This window comes from Engystomops pustulosus, chromosome 2 (genome assembly GCF_040894005.1).
Source record: "Engystomops pustulosus chromosome 2, aEngPut4.maternal, whole genome shotgun sequence".
In the NCBI taxonomy this organism is placed as follows: Eukaryota; Metazoa; Chordata; class Amphibia; order Anura; family Leptodactylidae; genus Engystomops; species Engystomops pustulosus.
The window spans coordinates 144777566-144802772 of record NC_092412.1 but is presented as its reverse complement, the minus strand read 5'-3'; the positions used below and the strand labels follow the sequence as shown (position 1 = coordinate 144802772).

General features: G+C 41.7%; 2 protein-coding genes across 5 annotated transcripts in view; one reads left to right on the top strand and one right to left on the bottom strand.

The window, feature by feature from the left end:
* Positions 1-6760, bottom strand: part of DNALI1 (dynein axonemal light intermediate chain 1) — a 15114-nt gene extending 8354 nt beyond the window's left edge. Inside the window, exons 1-5 of one of the 2 annotated variants that reach the window (XM_072136761.1) lie at positions 6686-6760; positions 6357-6594; positions 5276-5409; positions 3731-3900; positions 3049-3227 (exon numbers count right to left, since the gene is read on the bottom strand). In XM_072136761.1, the coding sequence (XP_071992862.1) occupies positions 3049-3227; positions 3731-3900; positions 5276-5409; positions 6357-6437 (564 nt within the window). In that variant the 5' untranslated portion in view covers positions 6438-6594; positions 6686-6760. Of the gene's footprint in view, positions 1-3048; positions 3228-3730; positions 3901-5275; positions 5410-6356 lie in introns of both variants that reach the window. The other variant, XM_072136760.1, reaches the window with a different exon arrangement.
* Positions 6656-25207, top strand: CDCA8 (cell division cycle associated 8). 3 transcript variants are annotated; one of them, XM_072136756.1, is made up of 11 exons: positions 6656-6699; positions 8581-8693; positions 11487-11615; positions 13172-13212; positions 16076-16142; positions 17404-17483; positions 19500-19573; positions 20891-20989; positions 24463-24589; positions 24686-24772; positions 24889-25207. In XM_072136756.1, exons 1-11 carry the CDS (start codon positions 6671-6673, stop codon positions 24922-24924), a joined length of 882 nt encoding a protein of 293 aa, XP_071992857.1. In that variant the 5' UTR covers positions 6656-6670; the 3' UTR covers positions 24925-25207. The 3 variants fall into 3 exon arrangements, with proteins under 3 accessions (XP_071992857.1, XP_071992859.1, XP_071992860.1); XM_072136758.1 differs by lacking the exon at positions 6656-6699 and adding an exon at positions 6761-6902; XM_072136759.1 differs by lacking the exon at positions 6656-6699 and adding an exon at positions 6856-6935.

Here is a 25207-nt window from a genome sequence, read left to right as displayed (position 1 = left end):
ATGATTTCTAGAATATTGCATCTTTACAACATCACAAACTCATTCAAGTCCCCCAAAAAGGCTGGTCTCCCTATAAAGACAAATTCAAGAGAGGATAGGATAATGTAGAGATTCTCCATGGGTTATCCACAATGCAGCTGGGATTGCTCCCCAGTTCAGCACTGAACAGGGTGAGGATCTATCTCCTCATACAGTGTCCCAATGTTTATGAACATTTGGACTGAAAGCCCACACTGCAGTGACCAAACCTCTCATTAGCAGAAAGTCAAAACTAAGGAGCATATTGTGTGTACAGGGGGTAAGTGGCCCACAGTTCCTTTTAGTGATGAAAGGAAGTTTCATTTATTTGGATCTGATGGGAAACATTAGTGTGTATAATAACCACCAACATATGGTTTCTTCCTTTTATTCTTTATACAGTAAGCCAGCAATTTCCATGCAGGACAATGCCCCCTGTCACACAGCACACAAATAAAGCAGTGCCTTGAAACAGAAAACACAAAAACAATGAAATGGCCATCCCAGAGTCCTGATCTTAACCCAACAGAAAACCTCTGGAAGATCCTTGGTGACAAAGTTATGGCCAAGAAACTCACAAAAGTCACAAAAATGAAAGAGTCTGGAAGAAGAGTGGACCAAAATCTCCCCAGTGCAGTGTGAGAGACTAGTGATGTCCTGTGGCCGCAGATGTGCTGATGTCATTCAAAGCAGAGGCCTGAACACTTATTACTGATCATAACGTTTTTTTGCAGAAAGTTTTATGTTCCTGCACGTGTGGTATGATAAACCCCTTACAAAAATCCTTCAAATTTTGAAATCAAGTGATCATACATTTGTTCTCTAATTTTGATCTCCACTGTATATAATAATGTGTCACTTTGGGAACAAGACATCATGTAATATAAATAATTTTTATCTACTTATAAGTCTGAAAGTGGAGGTAAACTGTAAAGATTTATAGATGATCCATTGTCATGTATTAAGCTATTTGTACCTTCTACTTCATCCCATGGGCAGCCAGAACTTTGCCACCATCTTGTGGACGAAATTAGAACTGTATCTATACAGTAGAAGATTTTCCAATGGATTATGGATCTTTGTGCAGATTTGTGACTACAGAGGCAGGGGCGTTCACATACCTGATCATCCCATAACAAAGAGGCGTGTGGGGAAGAAAACTGATGCAAATGTTGGAAATGGGGCATTGTCCACCATAAAACTGGAAAACCTTCAGTAAATGTGCAGTTGCAAATTACTCCAGTTTTCTGGCATAGACAGATTGATACATCTCCCCCACTGTTTCTCAATCAAGCCCATACTTTGTTCTGATGGGGAAAAGCCTTGATTAGAATATCTTTCCCGCTGGCTGCGTGTGCAATAAGAAGAGTTTTTCTCACAGTTTTTTTAACCCAAACCCCAGTGTAGATTGAAGAGTGTGAATATGTAGAAATAAAGACTTATAGTTATCCCAAAACTGATTTACAGGCAACCCCTGACTTAAAGGGGTTTTCTGACTTTCTGATAAGATAGAACCTCCGCCAGACCCCTTGTCGCTCCCCGAGATGAGCAAAGCAGCTGGCCCTGCTTATCCATGCTGCCCCATTTATTTCATCACCGAGACCAAAACTGATAAGCATGTCCTGTGGATAGGGCCTTCTTGTTTTGTGGGAAAACCCATTTAACAACACCCAACTTACAGTCAAACCCTAGTTACAAACGGACCTCTGGTGAAGCTCTCTGGTTATTCACCAGGTGTCTGCAATGAAGCTTTATTATTAATCCTTGTTCCCATGACACCCCAAATATCTGAAAATCCTATTGTCACAGGGGCAAAAAAAATACTTTGTCTGGAGTTACACTTACAAAATATGCCAGTACTGACTTGCATACAAATTCTACTTAAAGGAAATCTACACATTTGAAAATGGTCATTGTGACCTAACCATACCTTTACATAGGTGTAGGTAAGCTGATGCTGGAGGTTGTCTTGCTTAGGCCCAGAAATAAGCAATTTTGTCCAAAAATAGATTTTATGCAATAGGCAAATGTCCCTATCGGCGCACCTGTGCCAAGGCACAGGGCGCTCGACTTGGTCGCCAACATAACTATTCACGCGCCTCGCGTGCTTGAGAGTCCTGCCTCCCAGCCCAGATGTGGTGACGTCACCGAGCTCTCGGGATCAATGGCGCTTGGGCATTGCATCTTCTTTTTGCACAACCGCACTGCAAAGCGGACAGTCATGAGTAATGAAGATGCAGTGCACATGTGATCCTGAGAGCTCGGTGACGTCACCAGCTCTCGGGAGGGAGAACTCTCAAGCACGCGAGGCACGTGAATAGTTATGCTAGCGACCAAGCGCCGAATGGGGCATTTACCTATTGCATAAAATCTATTTTTCTGGATGAAACTGCTTATTTCTGGGCCTAAACAAGACCACCTCCAGCATAAGCTTACCTACACCTATGTAAAGGTATGTTTAGGTCACAATGACCATTTTCAAATGGTAGATTTCCTTTAAGAAAAAACCTACAGAACATACCTTGGATATACTGCCTGTGTATTTGAAATCTACAAATATAGTTTTTGTGACAAATATTTTTTGAAAGCCACAATTTTGTGATATTTTGTGGCAAAATATTGAATTTCAGACATTTACGGTATTTTAACAGAATATGCCAGTAAGTAGCCAATAGATGTCTCTCTTCTGGGCCCCACATCCAAATAAAAAATGAGGACTCCAGATCCCCAGTACATCGGTGGAGTGAATGGAGAGGTAGCCGATCATGCATGCTCAGTTATTTTCAGAACTTCCATAGAGTATTACGAGGATAAGTGCCAGAGAGTTTGGGGTCTAATCACTGGGACCAAAGACAATCAAACGATGATGCACTGGCATGCATGCCCTCTATTCACTTCCATGACACTGTGAGAGATAGATGTTTCAGGTGTCTTAGAGGAGCAAAGCTAAAAACGGTTAGGACTAAAGAACAGAATTATAATAATTCGATATTCGACTTGGATGAAAAACAATAACCAAAAGCAACCTACTCTTTTCTCCATGTCTGATTTGCCTTGCTCTGCCTGTAGGGCCTTCCTCATCCCAAAAGCCACGCTGCTCTCATACAGCGTCTGGTATGCGGAGATGGTCATGTGTATTTCATCACGCACCCGCAGCAGTAACACACCTCGCTCAGCACAGTTGATGGTCACCTGTCTGATGAGTTCATCTAAAGAGAAAATATAGATTATTGTTATTACTCATTTCAGCTGCAGCATGAAAGTATTATGAATCACAAGCTTCAGAATCATAACTATGTAAAAAATTATTGATTGATTACAGTTATTTGTAAACTATAGAGTACACTTTGTTTCAATTCTACATTTCCCAAACAGTATATGTGGCACTCCATTACCCCCACATGAGCTCTAGGTGACCCGGTGTGCATCAGTATATAGAAAGGTATCTGTAGGATGTCTGTATAATAGCATAGTTCTGGACAACATATAATGCGCAAACACAGAACACAATGGGGGCATTTATTAGGCCTTATACACTAATTTACTCGCATATGAGCCTTGAAATAATCACAATTACCTACGAACCACCAGGGATTGTGATACATGGAGGGGGCTGGAGGGGGGCATGTGGTAGAGTGAGCCTGAAAGATGGCTTAATAAATAATATGTAACAATCATGCACTGCAGCGTGGGCAGTATCAAGAAAACAGACCGAAGCATTGTGAATAGAGCTCTCTGCGCACTGGACAGATCCCAGTTTCCCGAGCTTGTCTTTGCTGTAACTTCATATCTAATTCTTCTTGTAGATGAACAACATCCATCCGTGTACTGGGGGTGCTTGACACCTGCTGGATCCACAGCTGATTGTTCTCCATCCATTCTCTATCAGAAAGAACATAAAAGCCTTACTTATAGTATTACAAAGGCGATATGCATGGAAGCATGATATAGGGATCATTCTGATCACAAATATAGTGGGGAGCGGAATACCAGTCCCCATTGACACCTATGGCACCCGGTCATGTTGCGGGCATGAGCATGCGTTGTCTCACCGCACCATGCACGGAGAAATATATGTCCTATATTTCGCTATGTTACGGCGCCAACTCTGCGCTTGTCTCTGGAGAGGGGAGGTGTGAGTGCGCTGAAGTGTACATGAGTGGATGCTTTACCAGGGATCTAGCATAAGTTCGGAGGGAGGCATGCTTCCAGACTGTACATGCAGCTAAACATAGAACACGCTCTATCTTTTTACCAGCGATGTGCATTAGTGCTGTGCCCAATGCACTCCTACGGCGGCTGTATGCTCGCTGCCATTCATACAGCTCAATACCTTCATAATTAAGATTTCTATTGAAAGGGAGCAAATCTGTTCTTGTACAAATGTCACGTAAAAGGGAAATATGTCACATCATATTTTACATGGGTCTGCTTTGTGATCTGCTTGTGTCTAGCACAGATTTTGAGTCACATATTCCATGGCGCATCTCGCACCATTACATGAATATGGTCTCTTTCCGGCCTATGTTTTCTTTTAATTACAGCGCCACACTCCTCTAAACGGCACAGACCGCCACTCCTCCATGGCAGCGCTATCATTGCTATAAGCAACCTTCCTCAATCGATATCATTTATACAAACTGAGTTTGATAAAGGTCTATTGTTGACTGAAACGTTACATATGAAAGTTTGTATCAATAAAAAAATTCCTTGCAACCTATACAGTGTGACTGGAGTCCAAGATTTTCCTTCTTTTAATTACTGACACTATCCCTCCACTGAGGGGAACATGCCGTGTCTTAGCTAATTTTTCACAGACATTAATATGTATTGCATAATCGCTGCCGGCTCTCAGAGATGCGCTGCAGACTTTCTTCTATACATTGCCGGCCGGCCGCGCTGCACTAACAGCAGCTGCGGTGGTGCCAGGCTTACATAAAGCGCCAAATCGTGCAATACATGCGATGCTGCCATCTTCTCCTATAGGTCCCCGCAGACAAGGGGTGTGGAGGGGGTTATTCGGCCGGCCCCTTAATGAATAAGGCCAACTGCCGAAAACAAGATAGGAGAATCCGACCTCTTATTTAGTAACAGGTTGGATCGCTTTAAATCAATTTACCACAAATAATTTTTTTTAAAAACTGTCTGGGGAGAAAGGGGGCTGGGGTGAGGATTATGGGGGGGCACATTTTGTGGGGGTCATTTTCGGGGTGACAGGTCAAGAAAAATAAACTCATTTTCATATCATATTACTTACCTCGGCGGTAAGATGGCATTTAAGATTTCTTCTGCTGGCTTAGAAGCATCTAGAGGAGGAGATTTGGGCTTTGGAGGTGGTGGTACCGGAGCAGATGTAATGGTTTGCTGAGGAATGGCTTTTAGAGCTCGAGACTAAGAGAAAAATAATGAAATGTAAAAATAACTGTAAAAGGGATTGTTCTTCTGGAAGTACTTCTCCCAGCAGCAAGACCAGTGCATTGGCTTGATTAATAGGTACAGTACTTGTACTAATTGCCAAGCTGTGTGATGATCTTTGATTCTCCTGCTAAAGAAAATATCAACTATGGACAGTACTAGACAGTTTTACCTGGGGTTGTTGGGGGGTCGGGTGGTGGTAGTGGGGTTCCAAGCTACCTTTATGTAGATGATGGGGCCAGGGGCGTTACTACAGGGGAAGCAGCCATAGCAGTTGCTATGGGGCCCGCAGTGTTAGGGAGCCCAGCCTCTGGGGTATTGGGTATGCATATGCTGTATATGTGTGTGGTGTGTATTTGCTGTTTGTCTGTGTATATGATGCATGGATATATATGGTTCTGTATGTATGTGTGTGTACAATTATGTATATTTTTAATGGGGCCATGGGTCTCCTAATTACCCCCCTGGTTGGGTAAACGTTTCCCTCATGGTGAGATCCAGACTTCATCACTGATCTTTTCCTGCAGCTACATTGTGAGAACTGACCACCAGTGTGAACGCTCCTTTAATTAGTTATTCTTCATACTAGCTTAGGGAGAGCAGATATTCCTGATACTCAGGGGCGTAACAAGAAGCTGATGGGCAACAGTGCAAAGTCTGTGCCAGGCCCCCGACTATAATGTATGGTTTATAGTAATAGTCTTCTCATATGGGAAAGTGACACCATAAGAGCCCCCTAAACCTCTTGGGCCCTGGTACGATCGCAACCTCTGCACACCCTCAAGTTACGCCCCTGCTGATACTACTAAGACATGAGTTGTAAATGATCTCTAGGCTTAGTAGACAGCACACAAGGTGTCCATCTTCTCCATTGCTAATAGAAGTTAGGGGTTGGGATATGTCTAGGAGCAGATCTTTCTTACTTTAGGTGACTTCCTCTCCGTGTTCTTGCTGATCAGCACCGGGTTATCATACTTGAGGAGGGAGTCTGCCGGGGGGATCATGGTGACGAGCGCTAAGCCTGAGACCTTGATCAGCAATCACACTGTGTACAGCCGTATCCTAGACAACAGGACGCCTCAGTCAGAACCACACTGAGCATGCGCCAGTTGACCTGCTGTTCGTATCTAAGGGAGGTGCTGGTTACATGTTACCTCACTCCTAAAAAACAAATCTTATGTAAACATGTGAATAACTAAAATTCTTTGAAGAAATAGTGTTATCATTCACGACACCGATGGAAATAAGTTACCGCCAACGTTTACGGTATGTGGTTGGCAAGTAATGAACGTGTGACAGTCACAACATGGCCGCATCCGTGGCAACCTGCATTCCTATTGGCCTATAACAAAGTGCGGCCTGCGATTGAGCACGTGACGTGGCTGTGGGTGGTGATTGGCTGCGCGCTATCGGCGGCTGAGTTTGAATCTGTTGTACTGGTTTCCGGTATTGTTGGACGGCTGGCAGAGGTGAGCTCCCGGGTGGCGGAGAATATTACTCGGGTTAGTGTCGTGTCTAGTAGCGGCTCTCCGATCTGCTGTAGTCGGGGAGGCAGTGCCGCGTACATGGCTCAGACGGCGCTTTACATGTGGTGGCGGTTGTGGCCTTCCCTCACTAGTCTGTGCTGATCGCCCCTTATGTTTATAACAACTAGTAAATCTAATACTGAAATGGATGCCCTCCTCAGTCCTGAGACGTGTCTATATTGGGCAGTTATCATGACATGAGATAACATGGGTTACTGTCGTGGCTGGCTAAAGGGTTAAGAACTTCCAGGAATTGGGGAACCTGGGAATTATTAGAATAGAAGCAGCAGGGAACTGGGAAGGTTTTTCACTAACTTTTTTTTTATATAAACTTTTTAAGATGAAGCTCATCAGCCATTGGATCTTGATAGGAAGCCTTTTCTATGTTGTATGTTTGTGAGGGGATGTGAGACACTTGTAATAACCACAAGTTCTAGTCTGTGGGGAGTCTTTCCTCAACAGCTTGTTTCCCATCCCTCATGTGGGCCTAGACCAGTGATGGTGGTCTCCTGGCCCTCTGGGATGAGGAGTGACAAGGTGTGGACATGCTGGAATATCAATGAAGCTTCTGCTGTGGGCCCCATAAATTCTGTTATTTGGGGAACCCTGGAGACAAGCTATAGAATACCCCTCTTCTTATGATATCAGGATGTCAATACCATTGAAAGCTGTGCTAGAGAGCAGATATGTCACTGCTTTATTACATAAGTGGGTATCAGAACCCACTCTACTATGCTGTGTGTGTAGTATAGTGTCAATCATAGAGTTATCAGTGAGTCAAAAAAATACTCTAGGGTAGGCTAGCAGCCTATAAGCTGCTAGGCACTTTCTCTGGTGGACTGGAGCGACCTCTATTCACACTATAGCCCCAATTATCCCTGAGGATGTTTGTGCTTGATGGAACATTAATCTTTTCCCAGCTCCTTGGTAGTGCAGCACTATGCAATAGATGGCTAGTCAATCAATAATACTGAGGTTGTTCCAGCCCACCACAGACACTTCCTAGCTGCTGGTAGCCTAGAGTCAGTATACACGATTCAAAGGACACCTGTCATCAGGTCTCTGTCACTAGTCCTGTCTCCACTACCTGTTGGAGCAGGTCACAAAGTTTCTAATTCAGCCTTTATCTAGTTAATTCATATATTAATCATTCTAAAATCTTCTTTTATGTATTATGTAAATGAGTCTGGTCAGAGGCAGTGATGTCACCCCTGTGACATAGTTACAGGACATAGCAATACAGCACAATATAGTTTACATAGTTGATTTTAATTCACCTTGAGCCTATAAATAAAGAATTTAGTATATAACACTGTACTCTTATTTTACAACTACTGTGATTGCAATGTAATGCATTCTTTGTCTTTTGACAATCTGTTTTAATTATAACCCTTGTCTACCTGGTTATTTGTGCAATAAATTGCTTTGGGCATGAGGTCTTCTAAGAGTTTTGCCATCCCTGGAATATCCCATCTGTTTGTGTTTTTTAACAACGCGGTGCATCTAGTGTTACCTGGCTCCCATCTGCTTTCCCTCTCATCCAGCACAATCTTTAGTAATGTCGAGTTGAGAGAACTGTTTGTAAACATGAAGAAGCCTCAAATCTGTTTGTAATTCTTAGGACTTTAGTTACCATCATGGCACCAGCAAAGAAAAGGACCAACCGTGGGCAGAAGACCCGAGCTATGAAAAATGAGAAGTTGGCTTCCTTCATCAAAGACTTTGACAGCCAAGGTACAGATTGGGATTTGTTTTGTGATATCCCTATAGTTATGACTTGAACAAGGCTAGGAAATCTATACATACATTGTGTGTGTGTGTGTGTGTGGGGGGGTAAGTATTTAGTCAGCCAACAATTGTGCAAGTTTTCCCTCTTTAAAAACATGAGGCCTGTAATTGACATCCTAGCTAGATCTCGACTATGTGTAGTGTGTGACTGACCATAGCCTTTGTTATGTTTGTCCCAGCTTTCTGTAGGTCATTCACTGGGTCACCTCATGTGGTTCTGGGACTTTAGCTCACTGCTCTTGTGATCATTTTGACCCCACAGGGTGATATCTTGCATAGTCTGTGGTCGAGAAAGATTCAGTGGCCTTGTATGTCTTCCATTTTCTAATTATTGCTCCCACAGTGAATTCCTTCACACCAAGCTGCTGGCCTATTGCAGATTCGCTCTTCCCAGCCTGGTGCAAGTCTATAGTGTGACTGTTTGAGTTTGTGGACAGGTGTCTTTTATACTGCTAACAAATTCAAACAGGAGCCATTACTATCGGTGGGGACTCAAGTGATGGGACCCCCTGCGGATCACAAGAACGGTGGGGGGAGGGGGTCTAATGTTCTCCTGATGCACCCAGAGATGGCAAGAGCACCTGGACACATGCGCAGGATGCCCTGTTCATCTTTATGGAGCTGGTAGAGATTGGCTAGTAAGGTGCCCGGCAATCTTGTCAGCTCCCTTGCGTTGAACAATGCCCGTACATGACAGGCTGCTCCAGTCATTTCCTGTTGTTGTGATCTGCGGGGTCCCATCACTGAGACCCCACCAATTAGCAAGTTAGACCCAATCGTATATGACAACCCCCTTTAAAGAAGAAGTTACAGGTCTATGAGATATCATGCACCACGTGCAGCTGATTAAGAAAATAATGCATAGACCTCAAATAGGATTTTAAAAATTTTTATGTTTTATATAAAAGAATTCACAAGGATACATCAAAATAGAACAGCAATAAAAATTGGTACAGATAGTATAGTACTATATTGCAGAGCCCATGCAGTTATACCAAAAATAAAATATAATGTAAACATTGGCTTTTATAGACCCTTGCTCTACAGCAAGGTATACAGAATGTATGCCCAGAAACTGCCGTTCTGGTGGCACCGATATTATTTATATAATCAGTTTGTTTCCATAAGTGGCTAAATATAAAAATATAACTGCTCACCTCTGCGTCTTACAAGAGTGTTTCACAGTTATGTCCAACTCTCCACACTTGTAGCCGATGTACCTTGGTCCGGCGTGCGCACAGTCAGGTGTCGGCACACTATTGGCTGTAACAGGCGCCCAGCGTGTTTGTTTGATAGTATATACCTGGCGCATGCACACAAAAAAGTGTCACAATATGAGTTGAAGCAGGCAGCTAGCGTATACATTTGAATATGCAATTATACATGTGAGAGGACTTCTGTATGTAGCTGGCAGGGTTTCTAACAGTGCAGAGTAAACTGATACTATGCTTTTCATGTGTAAAGAATATTAAACGTTCCAGTGTCGGAATAAGTTTCCAAAGTTCAATTGTTTGGATCGGCTGAACCTCTTTATTGAGCGAAGAGCTAGACGCGTTTGAGGCTCCGTAGAAAAAACCCGCAACTGTTAATCCCCTTTCTTTTATAGTCTGCTGGGTAAAAAGAATCAACACAAATTGTAGCTGTAGATAGGCTGGTAGTAAAAAGTGCAGTGGATTTCAATGTCTCCTAGATGGAAGTCCGCTCAAGTGTAAAACTGCATATTCAATTAAACAAACACGCTGGCCGCCTGTTACATCCCATGGCGCGCACGCGCTGTACCAATGTACATCGGCTACTCTTGAGATGCCAAGAAGTTTCATCTTTATATTCAGCCACTTAGACTGTGGAAACTGATTTATACAAATAATATCGGTGGCACAAATTAACTACAGGGAAACATTGCAATCAACAACGGCAGTTTCACTATATTTACCAGAGCGGAAGTTTTATTTGCTCAATCTCGGCATACATTCTGTATACTTTTATAGTTTGGTATAACTGCATGGGCTCTGCAATATAGTACTATACAATCTATACCCATTTTTATTGTTCTATTTTGATGTATCCTTGTGAATTGGTTGATATGAAATGTAAATTATTAAGTATAATTTTAGTTCTAGGTATTATTATTTTAATCAGCTGCACATGGTGCATGTCTTTTGCATTGTATTTCAAAACCTTTCTGCACTTGTACCCAGGGCTATTGCATAGCACACATGCAGTTTCTTCATGCTTCAACTATGATGTCCTACACAATTTGATTTTGCCATATCTACAGGTCTGAGAGCAAGTAATCTTGTAGGTGACCCAATACTTAAAAGATGAGAGGCCTGTAATGGACATTGAAGGTACAACCTCCTCTAAATAAGTGGGAGATCTTGCACAATTGATGTCTGACTAAATACCTCTCTGCCCCACGGTGTAGTGTAAATCCACTAGTTGTGGTGTAGCCGGTTTTTGATGGTGGATTAGTTGGCTGGCACTCCTGTGTTTTTTATGTGCAGCAGAACGTCTGAAACTTGGTTCTATTTGTGGTTTATATATGTCAATGTCTACAGTGACCTAAGCATATGTAAAGTTATCTGACGAACCATGAATGAGTTAGGTTAATACAAATAATGCATTGTAAACACAAAGTATCTTGCTGTAAATCTTATTGGGTATTGACGCTGGTATTTTTTTCCTTTTCTTGTACAATTTGTTATTGGAAGTCATATATTCTGTGTTTTTAACTCCTAGTCAAGATAATTGTAGAAGAATTAAAAGCCAACGTTGTAAGCAATCTGAAGGAGGTTGATAACTTGTACAATATTGAGCTCATCAAACTCCCTGTCGCTATGAGAGAGATGCGCTGGGTGGATTTCTTTGGTAAGTAAATTTTTCTCATCAATTACATATAATGATGTGACAAACACATGAGAGGATTAGACTGTTATGTTTTGGGTTTTTTTTATACATAAGACTTCAGGTATTTTCTGATGGTTTTAAATCTCAACATATTGGGCTCCATGCATATAAACTGCACTTTTTTTTTTTTTACCAAAAAAAAACCCATCAAAACAAATTAGCTCCCACTTTTTTTTTCTTCAGGTAATATTTCTGGCGGAATGTGTGTTTTCTGCTAAACCTTCTTTATTCACATGCACTCTAAGGTCTGGCTAATTCTGCAGAAAGTGATAATTTTTTTTATTGTGCCTATGAAGCGTCTTGACTCTTCAGCAGCTGGTGGAACAAAGTGTAAGCCAGAAGGGGACTGTCGGACTAGACTGGGGACACTGCAGTACCCAGGTTAGGGGTGGCCCCAACACTATGCTGGGTCCATTGGGCACCATCAAGGTGTCGCCACGTGTTGATGCTCTCCGGAAAGGATGGTAGAGACTTGGTGCATCCCATTGGGCAATAAGTCCAGAGAGTCAGGTTCTGCAGTGAATTGTTTCCTTCTTTACTGAAGAAATTCAGGTACAAAGCAATACAAGCAAATCAAAGAGCTGACGTCTCCAGTCTCCTCCCTAGCAGAAGGGTTATTGCTGAGGAAAGGCCTGTCTTTCTCAGCAGGCTGGTACCCTAGTCACAGGCTAGGAGCCCAAGGTCTATGGCGAGTATCCCATTCTCGTCAGATTCTTCTGGTTGTTCAGGTAGCCTGACAGTCCTCCCCTCCAAGCTCTGTTCCTTAACTGCAGACACTAAGACCAGGCGCTATTCTCCTTATATACTTTCTACCAGGGGAGGAGTGGTTACATTTTACAGATACAGTATTAATAAACAGAATGTATATAACATAACTCCATAGATTAAAATAAAGTAAGAATTGCTGAGTTTCCATAAGGGAAATATTCAAATGTCCACAGTTCAATGCTCCTCTGTTACAGGGCACTACAACACCATGTTTGGACTCTAAATTCCCTCAGCAAGGGATATGTTGCCAATTTAAAGGCCCAAATCTTGTGACATTTCTACCAACCACCATCAGTTGTCAAACAGCGCCTGTAGACAGACATCCTGGTGTGACTGAGGGGGCTAGATCTCTTTAGTAGAGAATTCTGAACTGAATCGTGACATAATGAATTATAGGAACTACAAGAACTACTGTTATTTACATTTGGTGTAGGAGCCTGAGGGGAAACTGAAGGTTATAAGTCACTCAATGGCTAGAAATGTTGTTACTCCTTTCATACACCCTGCACTACCAGCTGTATAAAAAAAGCATTCATCTAGTAAAATAAGTGTTGTGTAGGGTAAGAGATTCTTATTGATCCACAGTGGCCTGGTTAGGAATGAAAGCAGTCATGTTAAACTAAGCCTTCGTTTTTCTATATATACATTGGTTTACATTGTAATATTGCATTTTTTAAAGTAATAATTTTTATAATGCTAAATTAAACTTGTAATTCATATTAATTGATTTTTTTAATCTCCTCTTTCAGCCAAAGGGGGAAGCCTCAAAACTTTAGAGGCTGCTGCAATGGTGAGTCTAAGGAAACCCCTGAAGCTGACCCATGAATTGTAGATATGTTACCACAGTTTTAATACTGGCTTCCTATCTATATAAGGGTACATTCACACGCGGTATGCCCGCCAGGCGAGCATACTGCCGTGTGCTGGAGGTGACCCCTCCTCCCTCCATAGGAAATAGCGGCACACTGCCGCACATCCGCCGAAAGATGGAGCTTTCTCTATCTTTTTGCGGTGTGCAGCCTGGATCGGTGCCACACATGTGTGGCACCGGATCCCCGCCGTGCCGCTATTGCCGTCTACGGGGACGTACATGCGGCCGCAAATTTGTGACCACATGTGTACGGCCCCGCAGGCGGCAGTGTGAATGAGCCCTAATATCTATATCTCTCAGGAGGATATAAATGGTATGTCTTACTTTGTAATAACTAATAATGTAATGTCTCTACGTGCCCATGGCATGGTCCCTGTGGCTTCTGCTTCCAGTCCTAGCTAGACAAGACTCTCATGATCGCTTGACAATCATTCACTGGAGCCTTACCACATCCAATTTTGTGGCTGTAAATGGGTGTGCCTTATAAAATAAAAATATCTCTCCCCTGAACGAAGAGGCTCTCAGTGTGGCAAAACCATCTTAATAAATCTGTGTAGTATGGGTGGCACAGAATACCTTCCTATTGTACTTCTAAGGGTACATTCACACGAACATAATGTGGGACCAAAATCTGTCCCTATTGTGCCTAGTCACACTGCGGTGCGCTCACGTTCTCCCCCTACACCCTGATATGTCCTATATTTTGCCTTGTTACAGCACCGCCAGCGAGCTGATGTGTGCCCGCCTGTGTGAATGAACCCTAAGACTGCTTTCGTTGAAACGCAAGAGCTGAGAAAAGGAGATTACCTAATTACATTTCTGTTTACAAAATGCAACCGTTATCATGTTGATGTTTGCTTTAACATTTCTTTTGTAAACACAATGTTAACAATGTAATTGGGCAAATCGCCTCTTCTCAGCTGTTGTGTATGTGTAAACATCACATGTGAATGCAGCCTAAACACTATTCATTGCTGATTAGAGGTTTCTGTAACACATATACTACTTACCGAATACACTTGAGTAAAGGCTGATAATTTCAGCAGAATTTGTGTTGAAAAAGCCCCACTAGGCTTATTCTTGGGTATATAAAATATATAAACGTATTACTCACCTTCTGGCGCTGTCCCTCATCGTACTCTACTCCCCGCAGCAGGTCTTCAGCTTTCTTCCAGATGCACTATGATGCGGATGAACTATGGCAGATAAACTATGATGCGGCCTGCTGATGTCATAGTTTGTGCCAGCAGATCGCATAGAGGTGCATCTGCCGGCACGGCCAGGAAGCCGAAGACCTGCTGGGTGGGGAGGGCACTTTGCTGGAGGTTAAATGTACGGCGGCGCTCTGCTGCACATTTTATTCATAAGTAGCAGCTGCATTTCCCACCCTCGGCGTATACTTGAGTCGAAACGTTTTCAAAGGTTTTTTTGAGATTTAAATTGGGTACCTCGCTTATACTCGGGTCGACATCCACTTGAGTATACACGGTACATGAAGTTAGAGATATTTGGCTTTTTGGTGAAATTTTACAGAAAACATAAAGTTTGAAGGAGTTTAGAATCAGAATCAAAGTACACGGGCCGTGTGCATTGATATGGCCCAATTGCATATTCATTTCGAAGGAAACGTAAATGTGATTGGGCTGTGCACTTGGATTTCTTTGGCTTTCTGGGGAACAGAGTTACGAGTTGCTGCATGGGGACTTGGTGCGTGGACCTCGCTGCGGGGAAGCTAGTTCAGATATAAAGATTAATAAAGTGTTAAAACTCTTCAAAAACGTTTAAAAACATATCGAAGATAAGTGCTGGCACCTGCTCACCCTGAGCTGGTGCACGGCATGTGCTGCTTAGAAGCCCATCCGAAGTGGTAGGTTTCTTTTAAGTGATCTCCTATATTATAATGCAAGATTGACGCCTGTGCCTGGTGGTATGGTCAGATACCCTTGCAGCTGATGTAAACGGTTTTGAATGGTCTGTCATGACACATTAGGCGTCTTCTTTGTCTCATTATGTGAAATGTGAGCAGCATGATTAGGAGAACTATTTAAATGTCAGTTATAATTGATCCAGGAAAATTATTGGGTGAATAATCAATCAAACACTTGTAAATTTTGCCATTAATTTCCTTGTTGGAGAACAAAAAGTTGTGCAAAAAGTAGTGAAACGGTGAACATTTGCATTTAAAAGTTTAGTTCACCTGTAAAGGTTAACGTACCTTTTAGTGCTTATTAAATGGAATAGTCTTCCTTCTTTAGTCCTAAGTCTCATCCCTTGGCAAGTCTTTACAAAGTGTTGCATGAAGCAACTGGAAATAAAGTTTGAGAATAATGAAGGCTGATACCGTCCAATTATTGGCTATTATGATGTGGCTAGGTAATTTTAGCTGTTATTTATAATGGATCTAATGTTCCCTGGCATGCTCCTACCACATCTTAAGTTATAATGTAGCTGCCCTTAAAGCCGTTACAATCACACATTACTTGTCTGAAGTAATTAGCCTTCTCTAGACAGACCTTCTGCCAGGCACAGACAATTAAGTGTGTCTTCATTGGAATCTAAATTGAGATTTTGGTTAAGAGTCATTATTCCGCTTTTGTTTAAAGATTTAGAACTGTTCATGTTCAGTGTTTGTAGCAATAGACTCCTTTTGGCATGGTGTGGGTTAAAAGTATTCCAAACTATTACTGCCAGCGCTCAGGCGTCAATATATGCAGCAGTGTATATCTATTAAATGGCTTCGATAAACACGCTCAATTGTTTTCTCACGCTCTGTTTGGATTAGGTGAATGCGGATATGGAGCAAGTGACATCCAGTGTTTCTCAAACTCCTTTTAAGCCTGCCAGAAAAGGTCAGTATATCCTTTAATGAGAAAAAGAAAATGATACACTACCAGATTCTATACATATGAGTGTTGGATCCACAAATACAATGTAAAAAGGTGCACAGGAAAAAGGGCTTTTTCGGGAGCATTACAGGACAAATGCCCCCCTGCTTTCCCCTGCCCACTGTAGGCAATATTACATGTGCAAACGTGAATAGGAAATCTCTATCTCGCCAAATTGTTCTCGTTTTAATGGACTAAATGAAAGTGCATATCCAGTATATGAGACCTATTATGGAAGTTCTTAGAAACGCGTTGGTCTTGCCTAGTGGATGTGTAATCTTTGTATTCGAGTGTCAGATTTCGTCTTTACATTTGCATATAGTATACCCTTTAGACCGCTTTCACACGGGCATTGTGGGGACATATATCTGTCTGGAAACTTGCCACTGGATATATGTCCCCATAGCTGGGTCTGGCGGCAGTACGGTGCACACATTGGTCACTACCATCCCCTCTGGCAGGATCCAATATTCTTTGAGCTTCTTATGCTCTTGTTTTTTAGGGGAAATAAAGCTTTACAAATTATGTAAACAAGGCTACATTCACACAGTCGTATGAGAGACGTAAATACTGCCACCGTATATACGTCCCTCACAGACGGCGCAAGGTACTTTTATTTGGATTTTCTTAGGGGACTTTTTTTATATTTTCCAGACTTTGGCTTGAACAAGCGTTCATCGGATCGCTTGTTCAAGCCCTTACCTTCAATACACTTGCTGCACATGCTCAGTTACTTACAGCCGTGTCCGGCCTGGAAGTGGAATCCGGCGTGAAGAGGAGTCGGTAGCCTCGGGGCACATGCCGAACCCTGGGGCAGCCGCAGAATAGATCGGATCCCCCTAGTGAAACACCTACACGCCGCAGTCATGCTTGACCGCGGCGTGTAAGGGTTTAAACACCTGGCATCTGTTTTTTCGATCCCAGGTGTTAGTGCCGGGTCTGGGCTGTGATAACACGGCTCGGCAACAGCGAGACCCAATATCCCACAATCTTCTTCTGACACGCTGCTGTAGAAAGGCGTCGCGTCACATGTACCCTTAATAAACGCTGTAGAAAGCCAATAGGGGTTAAATCCTTTACAGATGCAAAGTAATGACTAAAAAAGGCCTCCAAATATGAATCGCTCCATGGATCTCTTATCTTCAGTCTTAATTTGTTTGTGTAACAATAACTGAGGCGGTGTTTTTCAAACATTTTTTTTTTTTGTCTACCATGTTTTATACAGCAAAGAAAGCAAAAGGAACATCTATTGAAGAAATAGTGGAAAATATTCCAGGGACCAGTGTGCTCAGACCAAAAACAAACGTGAGTATTTCATGTTTGCTTTCTTTATTCTGCTCAATACTGGTAGTGTCTACGCAGGGGAGAGGATATCCTGCTGGATAACATTCAGTATGACTATGACTGCTGTATTCTCTTGGGAACAGATGTGTGATGTATTAGTATGTACATTTTTGCACCAGGTGTCAGATGAATTCAACGTATGAAACTTAAACCTTGTGTCAGCCTGAAAGTTATTTGCCTCTCTAAAAATAGTCTAAGCACACCTGGATAGGGCCGTTGACATCAATTCCAATGATGCCTATATCATGCCGCTGCCTTCTTCCTAGCCTGTGAATTATCTTTAGTTTCCTCTGCAGTTGGCAGGCACTTCCTGGTTGTGACATCAGCTTAGTTAAGGGCATGGAGGCCAGAGCAGCTTCCCTCACTTCCCATAATGCTGAGCTCTCTCACATGCACAAACTGCTCAGGCTGAAGTCTCTCCTCTGTATTGCCACTTGTACGGGCATCTGGTGCAGGGAAGTTCAGAGATGGCGGCACAGAGCACTGGACCCCTGCATCTTGTACTGGACACCCAATAATTCACTAAATAAAGTATCCTTATTATGTGTCCAACAGAGATGTGATGATGTCAAACAAATTGTATTTGTTTGGTTAGTTTCACATCATATTAACATGCATTAGTTACTGTAACCTGTAAACACTTGCACACTCCCATATATGCACCTATGTGAAATTGTTACATGGGAAGGGATTGTATACAAATCCAGACATAATTACTGTACACACTACCTACCATGATGGGTGTGTCAGCCAGGCTGTTCAGCAGATGCTATCACTCTCATCCAAGGGGGTGGGGAGCACATAGAAGTAAGACGTAAATAGCCTTCATTCTGTGTATCTGAATGCTGTGCTGATCCTATCCTTGTCAAAGCCTAGAGAGAAGTTAGTGGTGTGCACAGGATAAATAGACAGAACAGACCGCTCATTGCCTAGCCCCTCTCCCTGGAGTCCACAGCCAGCATATCCATATACCCCTTGTACAGTTGACCGCTAGACTGTTTGGCAGAAGGTAGAGGTTCTGAGGCTGGCAGAAAGGGTTCACAGGCAAATGACTGCAGTAAGGTGATGATTGTATATTGGAGCTATAGAAAAAACGTTAGTTACAACGTTCATAACAAATGGACTCTTGTAAAGTAACGTATTGGAGATTTGGAGCTCCTCACAAACTTAAACTGAATTGGTGAAATCTTGTAACAAAATGTCACAGTTAGTCGTTATCCATTTTAGCAACCCTTTTACTTCTGTCCTTTTGGGACTTGTGACAGGTAATTGATCAACTTTCCTCATACTAGTCAGTGTAGATTTGCTGCAGAAATATTATTGGATGCCATGTAATGGCTGATTCCTTTTTAGGACGAGTGGTATATAGTTTGCCCTTCTCTGCCCTTTTAGATTTCAGTGGGGCCTTTTTTGTTTTTTGAGAGAGGAAGAAAACCTTGACTGGTTATATTGTTATCCCTTTCCTTTGCATAGGAGTTAAAGGGGGCACTTAACCACACATAGGTCCTTGTGGGTCAGTGGTTTAGTGTTCCAAATCGCCTTGTATTGTTTTTCAGCGATCATCCTGCAAAAAAAAAAACAATTAAACTTTATTTAAACTTGCCTCAGCCTTGGAGCCTGGGTGTTGCGGCAAGTGAAAACAGCACAGTACATCCCGGCTTCACTGTGCAAACGCTGTATGTACGACCCCGGGATACTGTCCGCATCACAAGATGAGGAGCGGGATCTGAAGATATGAGTCTGATGTGCCTCATCAGACTTGCAGCTGACTAATTAACAGTTATATTATATTATTATATTTTTTTATGTTCACCACATACAGCCCTCATACAAGTCGATTTGGGAACCCAAGCCAAAGGTCCATAAGGACCTGTAGTCGGTTTAGGGTCCCAAATCGACCACAGAGGTCCTCTTTTCTATGTGTTTGTTTATTTTCATGCCGGTGCTAGTAAATTGTCTGTTTTGTCCTTTTTTCAGGGTAAAGTTTCCACTAAAAAGCTTGGCACTGCCAGGAAAGCTAGAATTTCTGCTGCAAGCACCACTGCCAAGAGGTAAATGTTGCCGTTATTTGCCGTCACATGGCCCAAATAACGGAAAAGCAAAAATTTTATAGCCTTCAAAAGGGGGCAATGAGAAAACTAAAATCCTGTCAGCTGCAGGGCGCTCCTTGCCTTCTGCGCCTCGCTGTGTGACCATAAAACAAGTAACGGCCACATGAGGGGAGTCTCTGCACTCGGGAGAAATTGTAGAACAAATTGTATGGTGGGTTTTCTTTTTATCTTTTGGAAATGTGTAAATTTTAGGGCTAAATGAACGTATAACCGACAAAATTTGACCATTCTAAATTTCACCGCCATTTTGATTCAATTACTATGAAGATCTCAAGGGGTTAACAATCTTCGTAAATGCTGTTTCTGATAGGTTGTGGGGTTCAGATTTGAAAATGGGTTGGTTACATAGGGGGTTTTAATGCTCAATATGTAAAATTTGATTTCAAAACTGTATTTATCCACAAAAGAGTCAATTCTGAAAATACGGAAAATCTCTAATTGATTTGTAAGCCGCGTGACGTCAAAATAAATTATCCAGACATTTAAAAAATTATGAAAAAGTAAAGTAGACAAATGGGAAATGTTATTCGGCAAGTTATTTATGTGGTAAATCGATCTGCCTGAAAACGTGGTAATTTCGAAAATGGCAAATTTTTCTAAAAATTCAATATATATATATATATATATATATATATATATATATATATATATATATATATATATATATATATATATATATATATATATATATATATATATATATATATATATATATATATATATATATGATGAGAAATTAGGCAGCACTCCGATAGTATCGTGCAAAAAAGTGATTTTCTTTATTCCATGTCTTTAGAAAATCAAAGTGGAATAAAGAAAATCACTTTTTTGCACGATACTATCGGAGTGCTGCCTAATTTCTCATCGTATATCATCAGAGGATCTTTGGCCCGATCCTAGTGAGCTTGCACCCACCACCATTCAATTACTTGGTGTGCTGTCTTCTCTTTCTTGAAGTATGTATGTGTGTATGTGTGTATGTGTATATATATATATATTTTATTATTTTTTTTTTTTTTTTTTTTGTGAATAAACGCAAAACTTATCAGTCAAAATTTACCACTAAAATGAAGTACAACATGTGGGGAAAAAAAAATCTCAGAATCTCTTTGATAAGTAAAAGTGTTCAAAAGTTATAACCATATAAAGAGACGCAGGTCAGAATCCAAAAAATGGGACTGAGCCTTAAGCTACAAAATGGCTGCGTCCTTAAGGGGTTAAAGCATTTTAACACTAAATATATATTTTCTCTTGCAGAACAAGCAAAAGAACCCGTGCAACGCCCTCTAACAGCAGACTGGCAGACTCTTCAATGGTGGGCTACACGCCTTTGGTCACACCGAAGATTGATACTAGGTACTTAACAAGCTAGTGGATGTGCAGCTAATCAGGCATGACCACTACACCTAACAGTGATCTGCATGCTTCCTGTTCATCGACTGATGTCTTATTCTATGGATAGGTTATCAGTAATTTGTTGTCTGGGAAAACCCCTTTAACACTTTGTTCACACTTCTTTCTTTAAGGGGAACCTGTTACCTCAAACATACTAAGCCTCGCAAATACCTTTAACGAATGTTTAGGATGTGGTCACATGGGGCGTTTACATTGCTTTTAGAAATGGAATGCAAACGTTTCTGATTGCATACACATTTTCTTTGAAACGTATGCGTTCAGTAACGGTCAGCCAGTAATTTGCTAGGAGAGCTTTAGTGTTTTATGACCATGTAGTATATGTGTTGTAAATATTGTCCTAGTAGTGTTAATATTTAAATAGCATCATTTAGGGCTCATTTAGACTGGTGCTTTTTATATCCATGTCCAATTGCAGCATACATTATTTTGTCTAGCATGTGGACCATGTGCATCTATAGAAGTCAATGGATCCACAAAATATTGCACACAGATGTCATGCAAGTGCCGTCCAGCCTGTTTTTTTTTCCTCAAATGTTGCTAGGCATGTGAAAATAACAGATACAATATGGTCTAAACGCAGACATCATGTCCGCATTTTATTTATTTTTTAATTCACAGCAGACACACCCATCTGAATGTCCCCTTATGTTTTGTCGTGTATGTTTTTATTCATTTAACTGTAGTATATACCTCCCATAGATAACCAGTAAGCCCATAGTCTGGTGCAGTGACGGCGAACCTTTTGGAGACAGAGTGCCCAAGCTACAACCAAAACCCACTTGTAGCAAAGTGCCAACATGACAATATAAGCAGTAACTTATTGCTTCTTGCTGTAGCACAGGTTTTAATTGTATAGGTGTCCTGAGTTCACCAATACAATAGAAAGATGATGGAGAAATTTGGATTGTAGCTTCCCACCAGGGTCCCCTGAAGAGGAAGGATCAGGGGACCCAGAGCAGGAGCTCAAATGACAATCCATCTCTATCCAATCCTTCCTGCTCCTCCTGTAGTCCTGGCAGCTAAGGATGTTGCTTTAAAATAGCTCTGAGCTTGGCACGTCCTGGGCTGTATTGGATCACAGGAGAAAGCCTTGAGTCCTGTCTGGCAAACTCTAAATTGGGGTGAAATCCTGGGAGCCCACAGAAAGGGCTCACAGTGCCACCCTTGGCACCCGTGCCGTAGGTTCACCTCCACTGGTCTAGTGGATAGAGGCTCTGTTCTGTATCTCTCAAAGGCAAGTGGAGTGTGGAGGTTGTGGGTTCAAATCCCAGACTGGGAAAAAAAATTAAACTTGCGCTTCTGCTGGGGCTAAAATACACTTACTCCACGCAGGCTTACAGAGCACGGTCCGGCTGTCCGAATTTTAACTGCATATGTTGTTTTTGTTTGGATAGTGCTGTTTGTTGTTGGGAATGTGTAGGACCTGTTCACACATTGGGGCACATTTACTAAGAACAGTGCCCCTTACCTGCCGCAAGCATTACCTTGGCAACAAGCCTGTCCCCTCCCTCTTAGCAACCAGGCATTTTTCTTTTGGTCCTATAGGACCACCTGCTGTGGACTACTTCGGATTCAAAGGACTACGTCGATGACCAGTATTTTATTAACATAAAATGGTCAAAGAGGACCTGCGTTTTTGTTTCAATAGCATTTTCTATTTGTTAATAAACACTCTTCATAGTTTGCCATGATAGTGGTGCTGTCTACATGACGATGCTCTTTACGAAGGGCTGGCATTAGTGTTCGCCTTTTTTTTTTTTTTGACAGATTCACACGAATGCCAATATCATTACCCTGGTACCCACCGCCACCAAGGGTGCCATAAGAGTCTGGTACAAACCACTACCTGACCTTCTCTAGATGGTCAGGTAGAGGGGCGGCTGCACGCTGTTATTGTTGCACTGGAACAGCCCTCTAACAGTGGGCTTTCCTCACTCACTAATTGCAGGCTGCTGCTGCTTTTTGTATCTGGCTGGGCACCACGTTTTTTTTGGTGTGGAAAACTGCACTAGTTCCCCAATATTTCCCAAATCGGCCTGATACAAAAAAGCAGCAGCAGCCTGCTATTGCTGAACTGGGATAGCCCGCTGCTAGGGGGCTATTCCAGCACAACTATAACAGCCTGCAGCCGCTATATTACCATCTATAGACTGTCAGGTACTGGTTTGTACCTGGCTCTTCCTGACACCCCTAGCGGCGGTGGGTACCTTGGATAATGGTATTGGCGTTGGTGTGAATTTGGCAAAAAAACAATATGCAAACCATATGGCCAGCCCTTAGTAATGAGCACCGTCGACTAGATAGCATCACTACTATGGCAAACTATGAAGAGTGTCGCGAAGAAAAAAAAACACACTTTTATTAACAAATAGAATATTTTATTGAAACAAGGCAGACATTGACCTTTTATTTGTTTGTAAAATGCTTGTAGTCTAGGGGGAAGGGGACATGCTCATTGTCAAGGGTGAGAGGACATGCTTGTTGTCTCGGGGGAAGGGGACATTCTCGTTGTCGAAGTTATGTTTGCGGCAGGTAAGGGGTTAACCAGAACTATAAGGGAGAAAAAAAGTCTGAAGGAACAGATACATTTGAGGTGTATGGAGACAGAAAATCCAGGGTGGGGTGCAACTATACACTTGTGGACACAGAGATGAGTAGAGAGTGCAGGAAGAAGGAGGACCGGAAGAAGATTAGAGACAGGTGATGAAAAACACAGAATCTCTTCACAACAACATGGTCATCCAACCGCCCCAAAGATTAAAAAAAAAAAAACCCACAAAAATAGGAGCAAGGGAAAAAGGCAACCCCCCCCCTATACCAACCCACCCAAAAATAAAGAAAAATCTCTCCCCTGTAGTAGCAATGGACCCACATACACTACCTCCTATGTGGTGTAGTGTTGCAATTAAATTTGCGTTCTTTTGAAAATTCTTGGTTGATACATCTGGTGTTGCACGGTGCTGCACACTCTGTGGTGTATTTCTTCCGCCATTGCATGACTTTTTAGCTGTAGTTTTTTTTTTCTCGCAAAAGAAAAAGCTAAAACGATGTTAGTGCACAAATTTGCAACAATTACACACCATGAAGCTATGTAGGACTAATAATAAATCTATTCCAACAAATCTGTACAACAGTACCGCAAGCTACAGAAGCCTGGGATCGAACCATTCTCACTTTGAAAGCATCGTACAAGTACCAAGATTTTGATGCATCCTGACCACAGAACTAGTGCACTAGGGATAAAAGAATATTCTTGCTTTTTGCACCCAGTGTTTAGTTATCACGTAAAAATAATATGCCCATGTGAGAAAAATCTGATGGTTTGTAATAAATATAATTTCAACTTTGACCATTCAGATAGTTACCTCCCCTCTACGTCTCTATGATTTGAATAACACTGCTTTTGTTTTTAGGGTATTTAAAACTCCAGCACTTAGGACACCAGCGATGCAAGAGCCTGTCTATACCTTCTCTGCCAACGGCAGCCCACTAGCAGGAATGGACGACTTGTTCATTAATTTACCGACAGAAAGTGGAAAGGTAAAGTTTAAACATTTTAATATAGTTTATTTTCATTCACCTCACAAACCAATGTTACCAATGGGTTTATCTTCATCAAATATTCCCTTACCACAGAATATTCGACTGACCGCTGATGACATGGATGGGATAAACTTGCGCAATCTTGACAAGAAGGCATTTGAGCATATAAAACTTTTATCAGTAAGTTCCCTTTTCTTTTTGTTTACATAGGTGTACATAATTATATATTTCTGAAAAATGTATATCATTTGAAAATAATTTAATGTCTTTTTGCTTTATTTGCTTTTTTCTTTCAGAGTCGCCTGGAAAAAATCTGTAAAACATTAAAATAACAGAAGACACCTTATTGTTTTTATGACAGGTTTTTTTTTTTTTCCCTTTGTATTTTTAGTATTGTTTTGAGAATACTGCTGTAAATACTTTTATTCTCTGTATTTTATTACTGTAGAACTATTGCATTAAGCCACTTTTTGTTGGAGCTAAAAAAAAATACACTGTTTCTTTGTTTTCTTTATTTCTAATAAAAGCCCACATATCACCTGGGCAAAAGTGTAATTGAAATTCACCGGATAATGGCTTGTTTGAGGCATATAAAACAGCTGGTTTTGAAAGAAA